This window comes from Somniosus microcephalus, chromosome 3 (assembly GCF_052327205.1).
Source record: "Somniosus microcephalus isolate GS21.2 chromosome 3, FLI_Smic_1.0, whole genome shotgun sequence".
NCBI classification, from domain to species: domain Eukaryota; kingdom Metazoa; phylum Chordata; class Chondrichthyes; order Squaliformes; family Somniosidae; genus Somniosus; species Somniosus microcephalus.
Window position 1 is genome coordinate 93,100,411 of NC_140989.1, and position 12,455 is coordinate 93,112,865.

At 46.0% G+C, this 12,455-nt stretch overlaps 1 protein-coding gene across 7 annotated transcripts in view; it reads left to right on the plus strand.

Moving 5' to 3' along the window:
- eml6 (EMAP like 6) overlaps nt 1–12,455 on the plus strand; it is an 844,856-nt gene that overhangs the window by 208,837 nt on the left and 623,564 nt on the right. The window contains exon 1 of one of the 7 annotated variants that reach the window (XM_085981350.1): nt 11,558–11,770. The exons of the other annotated variants lie outside the window; for them this stretch is intronic. Coding sequence (XP_085837476.1) covers nt 11,664–11,770 — 107 coding nt within the window. The 5' untranslated portion in view covers nt 11,558–11,663. Of the gene's footprint in view, nt 1–11,557; nt 11,771–12,455 lie in introns of those variants that run through there. 7 annotated transcript variants of the gene reach the window in all.

A 12,455-nucleotide genomic window follows, 5' to 3' on the forward strand; every position in this document is an offset into this window, starting at 1 on the left:
ACAGAGGAATTTCAACCCCCTAAAGACTATTTGCTCATAACCCTAATTTATTGTGAAATTGTGGCGACAGCTGGAGCAGTAAACATAGAAACATAGAAGATAGGAGCAGGAGTAGGCCATTCGGCCCCTCGAGCCTGCTCCGCCATTCAATGAGATCATGGCTGATCATCCAAATTCAGTACCCTGTCTCTGCCTTCTCCCCATATCCCTTGATCCCTTTAGCCTTAAGAAATATATCTAATTCCTTCTTGAATATATTTAATGAATTGGCCTCTACTGCCTTCTGTGGTAGAGAATTCCACAGGTTCACCACTCTCTGGGTGAAGAAATTCCTCCTCATCTCTGTCCTAAATGGCTTACCCCTTATCTTTAGACTGTGAACCCTGGTTCTGGACTCCCCCGCAATCGGGAACATCCTTCCTGCATCTAGTCTGTCTAGCCCTGTTAGAATTTTATAAGTTTCGATGAGATCCCGTCTCATTCTTCTAAACTCCAGCGAGTATAAGCCCAATCGACCCAATCTCTCCTCATACGTCATTCCTGCCATCCCAGGTATCAGTCTGGTGAATCTTCGCTGCACTCCCTCCATGGCAAGAACATCCTCAGATAAGGCGACCAAAACTGCACACAATAGTCAAGATGTGGTCTCACCAAGGCCCTGTACAACTGCAGCAAGACATCCTTGTTCCTGTACTCAAACCCTCTCGCTACGAAGGCCAACATACCATTTGCCGCCTTAACCGCCTGCTGCACCTGCATGCTTACCTTCAGCGACTGGTGCACAAGGACATCCAGGTCTCGTTGCACTTCCCCTTCTCCAAATCTATTGCCGTTCAGATAATAATCTGCCTTCCTGTTTTTGCCACCAAAGTGGATAACCTCGTATTATACTGCATCGGCCATGCATTTGACCAATCACCCAACCTGTCCAAATCATACTGGAGTTTCTCGGCATCCTCCTCACAGCACACACGCCCACCCAGCTTTGTGTCAACTGCAAACTTGGAGATATTACACCTAGTTCCCTCGTCTAGCTCATTAATATATATTGTGAACAGCTGGGGTCCTAACACCGATCCCTGCGGTACCCCATTAATAATAATAATAATAATAATCAACTTTATTGTCATTGTTAGTGCACAAGTGCAGTACAACGAAATGTAAGCTTGCGGCTCCCGAGAGTGTACATTTTGATTAAGACATTTAACATACATTTGGCTTGTAACATAAACATAAACCTAAACATGCATTGACATGTGCAGGCTTTAAAGTTTATTAGCAGAGTTTATTAGCAGAGTCACTGCCTGCCACTTGGAAAAAGACCCGTTTATTCCAACTGTTTGCTTCCTGTCTGCCAACCAGTTCTCTATCCAAGTCAGTACCTTGCCCCCAATCCCTTGTGCTTTAACTTTACACTCTAATCTCTTATGCGGGACCTTATCGAAAGCCTTCTGAAAGTCCAAATACACCACATCCACTGGTTCTCCCTTATCTATTCTACCAGTTACATCCTCAAAAAGTTCCAGTAGATTAGTCAAGCCCGATTTACCTTTTGTTAATCCATGTTGACTTTGTCTGATCCTGTCACTGTTTTCCAAGTGCTCTGCTATTACATCTTTTATAATGGACTCTAGCATTTTCCCCACTACCAATGTCAGGCTTACCGGTCTATAATTCCCCGTTTTCTCTCTACCGCCTTTTTTGAATAGTGGGGTTACATTAGCTACCCTCCAATCCATGGGAACTGTTCCAGAGTCTATCGAATTTTGGAAGATGACCAGTAATGCATCTACTATTTCTAGGGCCACTTCCTTAAGTACCCTAGGATGTCGATTATCAGGCCCTGGGGATTTATCGGCCTTCAATCCCATCAATTTCCCTAACACCATTTCCCTACAAATACTGATTTCATTCAGTTCCTCCCTCTCATTAGAGCCTATGTTCCCCGACATCTCTGGGAGGTTATTTGTGTCCTCCTTTGTGATAGTAGACCCCTGCGTATCCGTTTAGAAGACCAACATTCAAATTCAGATCCCAAGCTGCAATTTGAACCTGATTGTATTCAATTCACAAAATGAGAGCATAAAGTTTTAGCTGTAATATTAGAATCAACGAATCTTACAGCACAGAAGGAGGCCATTCGGTCCATTCTGCCTGTGCCACTCTTTGAAAGAGCTATACCATTAGTCCCACTCCTCTGCTCTTTCCCCATAGTACTGAAAATGTTTTCTTTTCCAGTATATATCCAATTCCATTTTGAAAGTTACTGTTGAATCTGCTTCCACCACCCTTTCAGGCAGTGAATTCCAAATCATAACAACTCGTTGCATAAAAAATTGCTCCTCATCTCCCCTCTGGTTATTTTGCCAATTATCTTAAATCTTTGTCCTCTGGTTACTGATCCTCCTGCCAGTGGAAACAGTCACTCCTTATTTACTATCTTTGATCAAAACCCTTCATAATTATGAACACCTTTATTAAACCTTCTCTTAACCTTCTGTGCTCTAAGGAGAACAATCCCAGCTTCCCTTGTGTCTCCATATAACCTCTTATCAATCCTCTTGCCCTCGAACCTTTTATTAGAACCTCTTATCAGATTCTCTCAAAGTTGCCACAAGTTTAGATGTAAAGTAAAATTGAAGCTAAGTTGCAGAGCATTTGGGAGTGACTTCAGCAAGTAGGTCTGATCCCTGCTGATGTTCCTCAGTCTGTCTTTTTCGCAGTTGATGACTCTTTGATCACCGAACCTCCATCGATCCAGTTGGAATTAAAAAATGAAATTAGTGAGGGTAGCAAACATTTTGAAGATTGCTAATGTTGCTCCTGACCTTCCGACTCCAGCAGCCTGTCTCAAAATGCTCTCACATTTTATGTTGAAAACTCATCTAGTGACTTGTTTGACTCAAATATGTTGGCTGGTCTGGCAAAATTAAAGAAGTAATTGCCTGTGATTCAATTTAGAAGGTATAACAGTCCAAAACTGATTGATTTTTTTCGAAAAAAAATCCTTAGGGTGAAATCAAAGTAAAATATGAGAATTTTTTTTTAATCCTTGAGATTTTAAATGCCTTCAAAAATTTCTGTCAGTGTTTATAAGGAAAGTTCCCTCATTATTATAGTACATGTAATGTTATAATTTTGTCTGGTCCAACAGAGTATAACATTAGGCAGATATGGCTGTATTTTTATAATGAGCTGTCAGCCCAGCTTCCATCCCTAGTTGTGTAATGGATCCATTTTTTCTGACATTGCTGAATCAGAAACAGAACTAATAGTGTAACTAAATATTTTTCTCCAGCCAACCCAAAATGTAAAACATCAAATTTGTAACAATAAAAATATTTAAAAATTGATATTTCACAAGGCATTAAACTCATCTGTAAAATTGCCTGTTTTGTCTTTGAATACCTTTACTAACATTGGCTGGAATTTTCTGTACCTGGGCAGGTCCGGTGCGGGCAGTCGCCGTGGCGGGTCGCGACCCCGTTCTTGCTTCTATTCCGCTGCAGAAATCGACTTTGTGCTAATTAAGCCAGCCCTGCACGTTACCCGGCCCTATTAAATGGTGCAAGTCTGATGATGTCATCCGGGGTATTTAAAGGAGACATGGGCATACTGCATTTGAAGGTTCATCTGGGAGTGTGCAGTCACTGCAGTGGAGGCTTTGATTGCTCCAAACACTTGGAGACATGACTGCACAGAGGCAGAGGGCTACACCCAAGTTCTCCGACGACCCCCTCCATATGCTTGTGGAGGGAGTCAGAGCACGCAGGGAGGTCCTTTTCCCCTCGAATAGACGGAAGAGACCTCCCCAGGAGACCAAAAGAGCCTGGCTCCAAATTGTAGAGGAGGTGAACAGCAGGGATGCGTTCAGGAGGACCTAGGTGCAGTGCCGCAAACGTTTCAATCATAGAGTCATAGAGTTTTAGAGTCATAGAGTTTTACAGCACAGAAAGAGGCCCTTCGGCCCATCGTGTCTGCGACGTCCATCAAGCCCTGTCCAATCTCATCCCATTTTCCAGCATTTGGTCCATAGCCTTGTATGCAATGGCATTTCAAGTGCTCATCCAAATGCTTCTTGAATGTTGTGAGGGTTCCTGCCTCTACCACCCTTTCAGGCAGTGAGTTCCAGACTCCAACCACCCTCTGGGTGAAAAGTTCCTCCTCAAATCCCCTCTAAACTTCCTGCCCCTTACCTTGAATCTATGCCCCCTTGTTATTGACCCCCCTACTAAGGGGAAAAGTTCCTCTTTATCTACCCTATCTATGCCCCTCATCATTTTGTACACCTCAATCAGGTCCCCCCTCAGCCTTCTCTGCTCCAAGGAAAACAACCCCAGCCTGTTTAGTCTTTCTTCATAGCTGAGGCGCTCCATCCCAGGTAACATCCTGGTGAATCTTCTCTGCACCCTCTCCAAAGCAATCACATCCTTCCTATAATGAGGCGACCAGAACTGCACACAGTACTCCAGCTGTGGCCTTACCAGCGTTTTGTACAGCTCCATCATAACCTCCCTGCTCTTATATTCTATGCCTCGGCTAATGAAGGCAAGTATCCCATATGCCTTTTTAACCACCTTATCTACCTGTTCCGCTGCCTTCAGGGATCTATGTACATGTACACCAAGGTCCCTCTGACCCTCTGTACTTCCTAGGGTCCTACCACTCATTGTGTATTCCCTTGCCTTATTTGTCCGTCCAAAATGCATCACCTCGCACTTTTCAGGGTTAAATTCCATTTGCCACTTTTCCGCCCATCTGACCAACCCGTTTATATCGTCCTGTAGCCTGAGGCTTTCCTCCTCGCAATTTACCACCCCACCAATTTTCGTGTCATCTGCGAACTTACTGATCATACCTTTTACATTCTCATCCAAATCATTTATGTAGATCACAAACAGCAAGGGACCCAGCACCGATCCCTGAGGTACCCCACTGGACACAGGCTTCCAGTCACAAAAGCAACCTTCGACCATCACCCTCTGCCTCCTGCCACTCAGCCAGTTTAGGATCCAACGCGCCAAGGCACCCTGGATCCCATGGGCTCTTACCTTCTTGACCAGTCTCCTATGCGGGACTTTGTCAAAAGCCTTACTGAAGTCCATGTATACCACATCCACAGCATTTCCCTCATCCACACACCTAGTCACCCCCTCGAAAAATTCAATCAGATTGGTCAGACATGATTTACCCTTGACAAAGCCATGCTGACTATCCCCGATTAATCCTTGCCTCTCCAAGTGGAGACTAATTTTGTCCCTCAGAATTTTTTCCAATAATTTCCCTACCACAGATGTTAGGCTCACTGGCCTGTAATTCCCTGGTTTATCCCTGCTACCCTTCTTGAATAATGGTACTACGTTAGCTGTTCTCCAGTCCTCTGGTACATCCCCTGTGGCCAGAGAGGTTCTGAAAATTTGTGTCAGAGCCCCTGCAATCTCCTCCTTTGCCTCACTCAGCAGCCTGGGATACATCTCGTCCGGGCCTGGGGATTTATCCACTTTTTGGCCTGCTAAAACCGCTAGTACCTCCTCCCTCTCGATGCTAATATGTTCAAGTATATCACAGTCCCCTTGCCCGATTTCTATGTCTACATCGTCTTTCTCCATAGTGAACACAGATGCAAAAAATTCATTTAAAACCCTGCCTACATCATCTGGCTCTACACACAGATTGCCACTTTGGTCCCTAATGGGCCCTACCCTTTCCCTGGTTATCCTCTTGCCCTTAATATACTTATAAAACATCTTAGGATTTTCCTTTATTTTGCTCGCCAGTGTTATTTCATGGCCCCTCCTCGCTCTCCTAATTTCTTTTTTAAGTATGCCCCTGCACTTTTTATACTCCTCTAGGGCTTCCTCCGTCTTTAGTCTTTTGTAACTGCCAAAAGCCCCCCTTTTTTTCCTAATGCATTTTTGTATATCCCTTGTCATCCAAGGTTCCCTTTGCTTGTTGGTCCCACCCTTGACCTTTACGGGAACATGTTGGCGTTGTACTCTCTCTATTTCCCTTCTGAAAGTCTCCCACTGCTTTGATGTGGATTTTCCTATAAGTAGCTGCTCCCAGTCCACTTTGGCCAGATCCTGCCTTATCATATTAAAATCGGCCTTCCCCCAATTTAGAACCCTTATTTCCGGGCCGTCTTTGTCTTTTTCCATGACCACCTTAAATCTCACCGAATTATGGTCACTGTCGCCAAAATGCTCTCCTACTGACACTTCCACCACTTGCCCAGCTACATTCCCTAGAATTAGGTCCAGTACCGCCCCCTCTCTTGTAGGACTTTCTACATGTTGGCTCAAAAAGCTCTCCTGGATGCACTTTAAGAATTCTGCACCCTCTAAGCCTTTCACACTCTGACTATCCCAATTAATATTGGGGAAGTTGAAATCCCCCACTATTATTACCCTATTATTTTCGCACTTCTCTGAGATTTGCCTACATATCTGTTCCTCTATCTCCCCCTGACTGTTTGGGGGCCTATAGTACACTCCCAGCAAAGTGCTTGCCCCCTTTTTGTTTTTAAGTTCTACCCATATGGCCTCATTAGAGGAACCCGCTAATATATCATCCCTCCTTACAGCAGTAATTGACTCCTTAATTAATATTGCAACATCCCCTCCCCTTTTACACCCCCCCCTGTCTCGCCTGAAGATTCTATACCCCGGAATATTGAGCTGCCAGTCCTGACCCTCCCTCAACCATGTCTCCGTGATAGCAACAATATCGTACTCCCATGTGTTCAACAACAACTTCAGTTCATCTACCTTATTTGCAAGACTCCTTGCATTAAAATAAATGCCTTCCAGCCTTGCCATATTCCCTTTTGCCTTCACATATTTGCTCTGCCTTCCCAGCTGACTTGTTTTTTCCTCCGTATTTGGCTGTAAATCACCCCCTACTATAGCTCCACTCTGTATCCCATCCCCCTGCCAAGTTAGTTTAAACCCCCCCCAACATTAGATCAGGAAAGGTGAGTACAAAGCCACACTCAACTTCATCCTGCTGTGCCTGTCATCACATCCCCATCACTCTGCCTTCCCAACCCTACTTTTGCACATCTGTACTCACACCAACATAACTTGCACGTCCACCCATCCCTCTCTCTCTACATTGTCATATCCCCGTCTTACTAGCCACCCCTCACAATCGCCCTCATCCTAGTGCAATCATACCAACTAACGACACGCAAGGAGGCCACTTCGCATTGCCACCCCACTCCATCATAATCTCCCTCTAAAGATGTAACCCATCCATTTGTTACACTCATTCCATCGGTCTCACTCAAATTTCTCTTCTTTGCCTCCTTGCAGGAAAAGAGAGTGCACAATAAGAGGGAGAGAACAGGAGATGGGCCTCTATCATTTACCATGCCACCCTCACAACAGCAGAGTAGGCTGCCTTAGAAGTATTGGGAGTGGCCGAGCAGCTGGAGGTGGGGACATCTGAGTAACCTGGTGATAGGATTACATATCATACAGCTACATGGCATACAGCTACATGGCATACATCAGTCACTCATATAGTGACTGATGTCATCAGCCACTGAATGATCATCATGTGCATAATGGTATCTATACCCATTTTTCATATGGCATATCTAACTCATCTCTTTACTCTCCCACAGGTCCATCAAGAGCCCCCCCCCCCCACCCCAACTGTCCAGGAGGAAGAGGAAGATGACTCCTCAGAGGAGCCTCCAGCCTCTGAGGGCACAGCATCACCAGACATAAGCACACCCAGCACCAGCGCAGACCTCAGTGGGTCCCACGCGAGATAGAGTAGTGTTGTCACCTGGCCTGTCACAAGTGAGCAAGAGGAGATGGTGGAGACAGGGACAGTAGTGGAGACTCCTTGCTGGAGGGCGCAGGACACACCCAGCTCTGCTCAGCTGCGTGCAGAAGCTGATCCTTGGGGGCCATCCAGAAAGAGGATGATCCTGGAGGTGCAGGAAGAAGTGCAGAGGGCTCTGACAGGTTTTGTGACCGCGATGTCCGCAAATGTTCAGAGAATGGAGGAGTCCATCTCCAAGATGAGCACCACCGCGTCGCAGGTGATGGCGACTGTCGGCTCTTCCAGCGATAGAATGACCACCTACATGGAGCAGCTAATGCGCCACACACAGGAGCACTTGGTCTCTATGGAGAATAGATGGCAGAGACACATAGACCTCTTGTCTTGGAGGGATGTCAGCATAGAAGTGGGTTCTCATGGCCCCACTGATGTGCAGCATGGTGCTCTCCAGCTCCTTGCTAGCAATGAAGTGTGGGTGGCCCATATGATGGTGAGAGGGCACATGGAAGTGTGGGCTCCTCTCAAAGCATTTACACTTCTTCCCCGTTGCCACCCCCTTAGTCAGAGCCCCAGATGCCTCCTCTGATCGCGATGGCCGAGTCTGCCCTGCACAGTCGCAGGAGGAGCAGACATTGGCAGGGCCATCAGAGGCTCCAAAACACAGAGGATGTCCGCCAAGAGTGTCTAAGCAGTTGCAGCAGGGAAGTGAGCAGGCTGCCTCTACCTCTGCTGAAGCCACGGGTAGCACCTCGTAGAAGCACGCATAAGAGAAAGATGGCACACAAGTAGATTCACAAGGGTAGCCACTTGGGTGTTTAATTCAATGTTAATGTCAAGTTTCCGTTAATGTGATGTTAATCATAAAAATCTTTATTTTCACCACTTTCCGGTCTTGGACAAATTTGTGTGCACCTTTGGAAGTGGCTTCGTGAGTTGCACTGAATGGTGAGACATAACAGTACCTCCAGCATTGGTGCTCAGTCTGAAAGGAATGGCTTGGTCATTGTAGGGATCCTTTATGGTGTTGCTGTGAGGTGGTGCCAACCTGGCATGGGGCAGCCATATGGGTGTATGCATAAAGTTAAGTAAATCTGGCCATGGTGAGGCCATCTCTGGCCTCCCGGGCAGCAATGTGCTTGGGTGCTGGTGGGATCTGGGGAGCAGGTTCCTCCAGCTCCTGCTTCTCCTCGTCTTCCAGCTGATGGTCCCCCTCCTCTGAAGAGGCTATGCGCTCAGTACCTTGCTCCTCATGCAGTGCTAATCCTCGCTGCTGCGCTCTGTTGAGCAGGGCACAGCAGAGCATGACGATTCTGGAGACCCTGGCTAGTGCATACTGAAGGGCTCCTCCAGATCTGTCAATGCATCTGAAGCATGCCTATTGTCTGTTCTATGACATGTTTGGTGGAAATGTATTTCATTATATCTCTCCTGGGCCACAGTACTTGGCCTCCTCAAGAGTGTCAAGAGCCACGTCTTCAGTGGCTCATGACACCCTTGATCCCTTGTCTCCAAGCAGCCAGCCAGAAAGTCTGTTTGGAGGAGTGAAGAGCTGAGGGAGGATGGACTGGTGAAGGACAAAAGAATCATGGCAACTGCCAGGGAATTTGGCATACAACACATGCATGATGATCTTCCTATGGTTGCAGACCAGCTGCATATTGAGGGAGTGGAAGCCCTTGAGGTTGACAGAGACTTCTGGGTTATGATGAGGTGCCCTGATGGTCACATATGTGCAGTCGATGACGCCCTGCACTCGTAGGAAGCCAGCCAGAGTGGGAAAGCCGAGCACCCGCTCAGTAACACTGGCTTCATCAATGGCAAATTTGATATAATTGGCTGACTTGTCAAACAGGGCATCGGTGACCTGTGTGATGCATCTGCGGGCGGCTGACTGCGAGATGCTGCAAATGTCTGCTGCAGACCCCTGGAAGGAGCCTGAGGTGAAGAAGTTGAGCGTGTTGGTGACTTTGACAGCCACTGGTAAGGCATGTCCGCCCACTCCTCTGTGCTGCAGGTCTTACTCAAGCAATGTGCAAATGTCTGCGATGACCTGGTGCAATAGCCTGAGCCTCCTTTGGGACTGCTGCTCAGTCATGTTGAGGAAGCTCAACCTCTGCCTGTATACCCTGTGTTGGGGGTACTGCCTCCGGCATGGCACAGCCATGTGCTGATGCCCTCTGCCCTGTGCAGCATCAGGTGGTTTAAGAGAAGGGTGGTGGTGGTGGTGTTGGTGCTGCTGGTGTTGGGGCTCATTATGGTCCGATTCTGAGGACCAAAATGAGGCAGTATAAACGGCACCCATGCTGATGGGAGATGAGAGAAGCAATCTATCAATGGTGTAATAGGTTCTATCAATGAGGTAAGATTGGATGGCGACTTTGCTGCAAACATTTGCAGCCTGTAGAAAGCTAAATCTGTGCTGGGAATGCAGTCAGCAACAGCTTCTGCTTGAGGAAAGTGATCAGCTGTGAGGTGGGAGCTTTTATAGTACATTTCATGCTGCCATCTAATCAGCTGGAGCAATGGCCACACATCTCCCGCCTCAGGCTGACAGACGTGGTTCCCGAGCTGCGTGAATCACATGGGCAGCCAGGGAAATTTGAAAGGTAGGCTGAAAAAGGTGTTTAATAATCTGACAACAAGGTGATAATGATTTGAAGTAGGTTGCCCACCTCTGCCATTTGGGTCGCTGCCACACCGAGGGAAAGGTGCGTGGGGGCGAATGACGGCGGGTTCCCGACCCGCTACAGCTTATTGCAAATTTCCCACCGACCTACCTCCGATGGTGCCCGCACGGACCCCAGAAAATTCTGCCCATTGGCCTGGATTTTGTGTTTGGTAGTGACAGTGAACTGTCGGCGTTCGCTGTCATTACCCCTCGGAAACTGAGCACAACTTCAGGATTTAGCGTATGTGCATCTAGATGCGAAAAACCTGAAGTTGCGGTCAGTCACTCACTGCTCTTACATTGGCTGCGCTGTTGACCCCTCCTCCTCCTTCCTCCTCCCCCCCCCCATTAGCTGGTAATCAGTGAAACTGATGTAAACTTGGGCTTTTCTGCGCTAATATCGCTGTTAAAAACTCCATTAAATGTTAAGCCTTGTTGGAATAGGTGTAACTGTGCTTTTTAACAGCGTATTGATTGCTAAACAAACATTATGGCCCTGATAAACTAGTTTTTATATTTGTGGAGTGTCAAATTTCTCCATTGTGATAAAAATTACAATTTTTAAAAATGTAAAAAAAAATTAAAAAGTTTGTTCATGGTATTTCAGCTTCCACCTATACCCATGTGAAATTCTCAATCTTTATTTTGTGCTCTCTAACATTTTTAAAAAGTGGGGATAAAAGGAGCTTCTCATTTCCTGGCTTGCTGTCTGTGCAAATTCTTCAATGCGATCGGCTGCGTAGACTGCTTGTTGACGTCACTGCAGCTCTTCGCTGGAATCCCCATTACACAGTGCTACAATGAATTGCACATTGAAAAAGAAAAATTTCTCATGACAGATCGCTAGATCTCTGGGCAGCTTTCTTCGGGTCCAGCGGCGAGCACCTTTGCTTCACCGCTGACTGCAAATTACGGGCCCTTAGTACCTCTGTGAAATACCTCTGATATTCATCTCAACTACCTCTCTGTCACTTGGAGAGTTAATAACAGCACCCTGTGCCTTCAATTGTCTGTGTGCAACAGTCTGACCATAAGCATTCTGTATAATTTTCCACCATGCATCAGTGTGATTTCCTCAAGTAATCTCTGCAATAAATCAATGCTTGGTTTTCCTCAGGCTCTAATAGCAATCATCAGTTTGTTTTTCCAAATGATTTCAAGACAAACTGGAGGAGGAACTTCAGGATTATTTTTGAAATAAATGTTGATGAGAACACACACACACATGCACACATGCATGGAATTCAACACAACTGTTCAACCAATAGATTTATTTATACAGCTGTGGAATCTATATAGCTGCAGTTGGTAAGAAAACAACTATTTTTTATTTATTTTCTAGGAACCAATTAAATAACACTTCCTTCATTATATATGAGCTTAATTCTTACAAACTTATTTTCAAATCTTTTCATTGATGATGTGCACCCCACCCCTACCTCCACACACCAATACCCCGCTTGCAACAGCATGACCTCCGACTCGCTAGGAATGATCTGAAAATCCACTAATAGAAATACAAAGTATTGCAGTTAGTTAGTGCCCCAGTAGCCTGTGGTATAAAAGCTGCACAGGCCAAAAAGTCCCAGGTTTGATCCCCAATTTGTTCCCCGATAGCTAATCTTGGATGTTGCAGCTGTGTGTGTACTACAATTGGACTTTAGTGCTCCTGGGATAGGGAGGAGAAAAATTGGTCAGGGTTTATATGTCTGATCATGATATGTTGTTGTTACTGATTCTTGGAGGAAACTGGGTGTACATGGTGATGTTGCATAAGGAAGGACTGGGCTCCGCTATAATCTACTCCATAGTTGAAAACTCGCCGATATTCACTATCTGGGCTCACACATGGAGAATGGCCACTACTGAACTGTGCCTGCCACCCATGGAATTGTACTCCAGGAATATTCAGGAAAGCAAGGGAGAAAATTGGACAAAAGTGTTGTAAATGGCTGCTAAGAGCCCATCTTAATGAAATATCTTTAAGGAAATT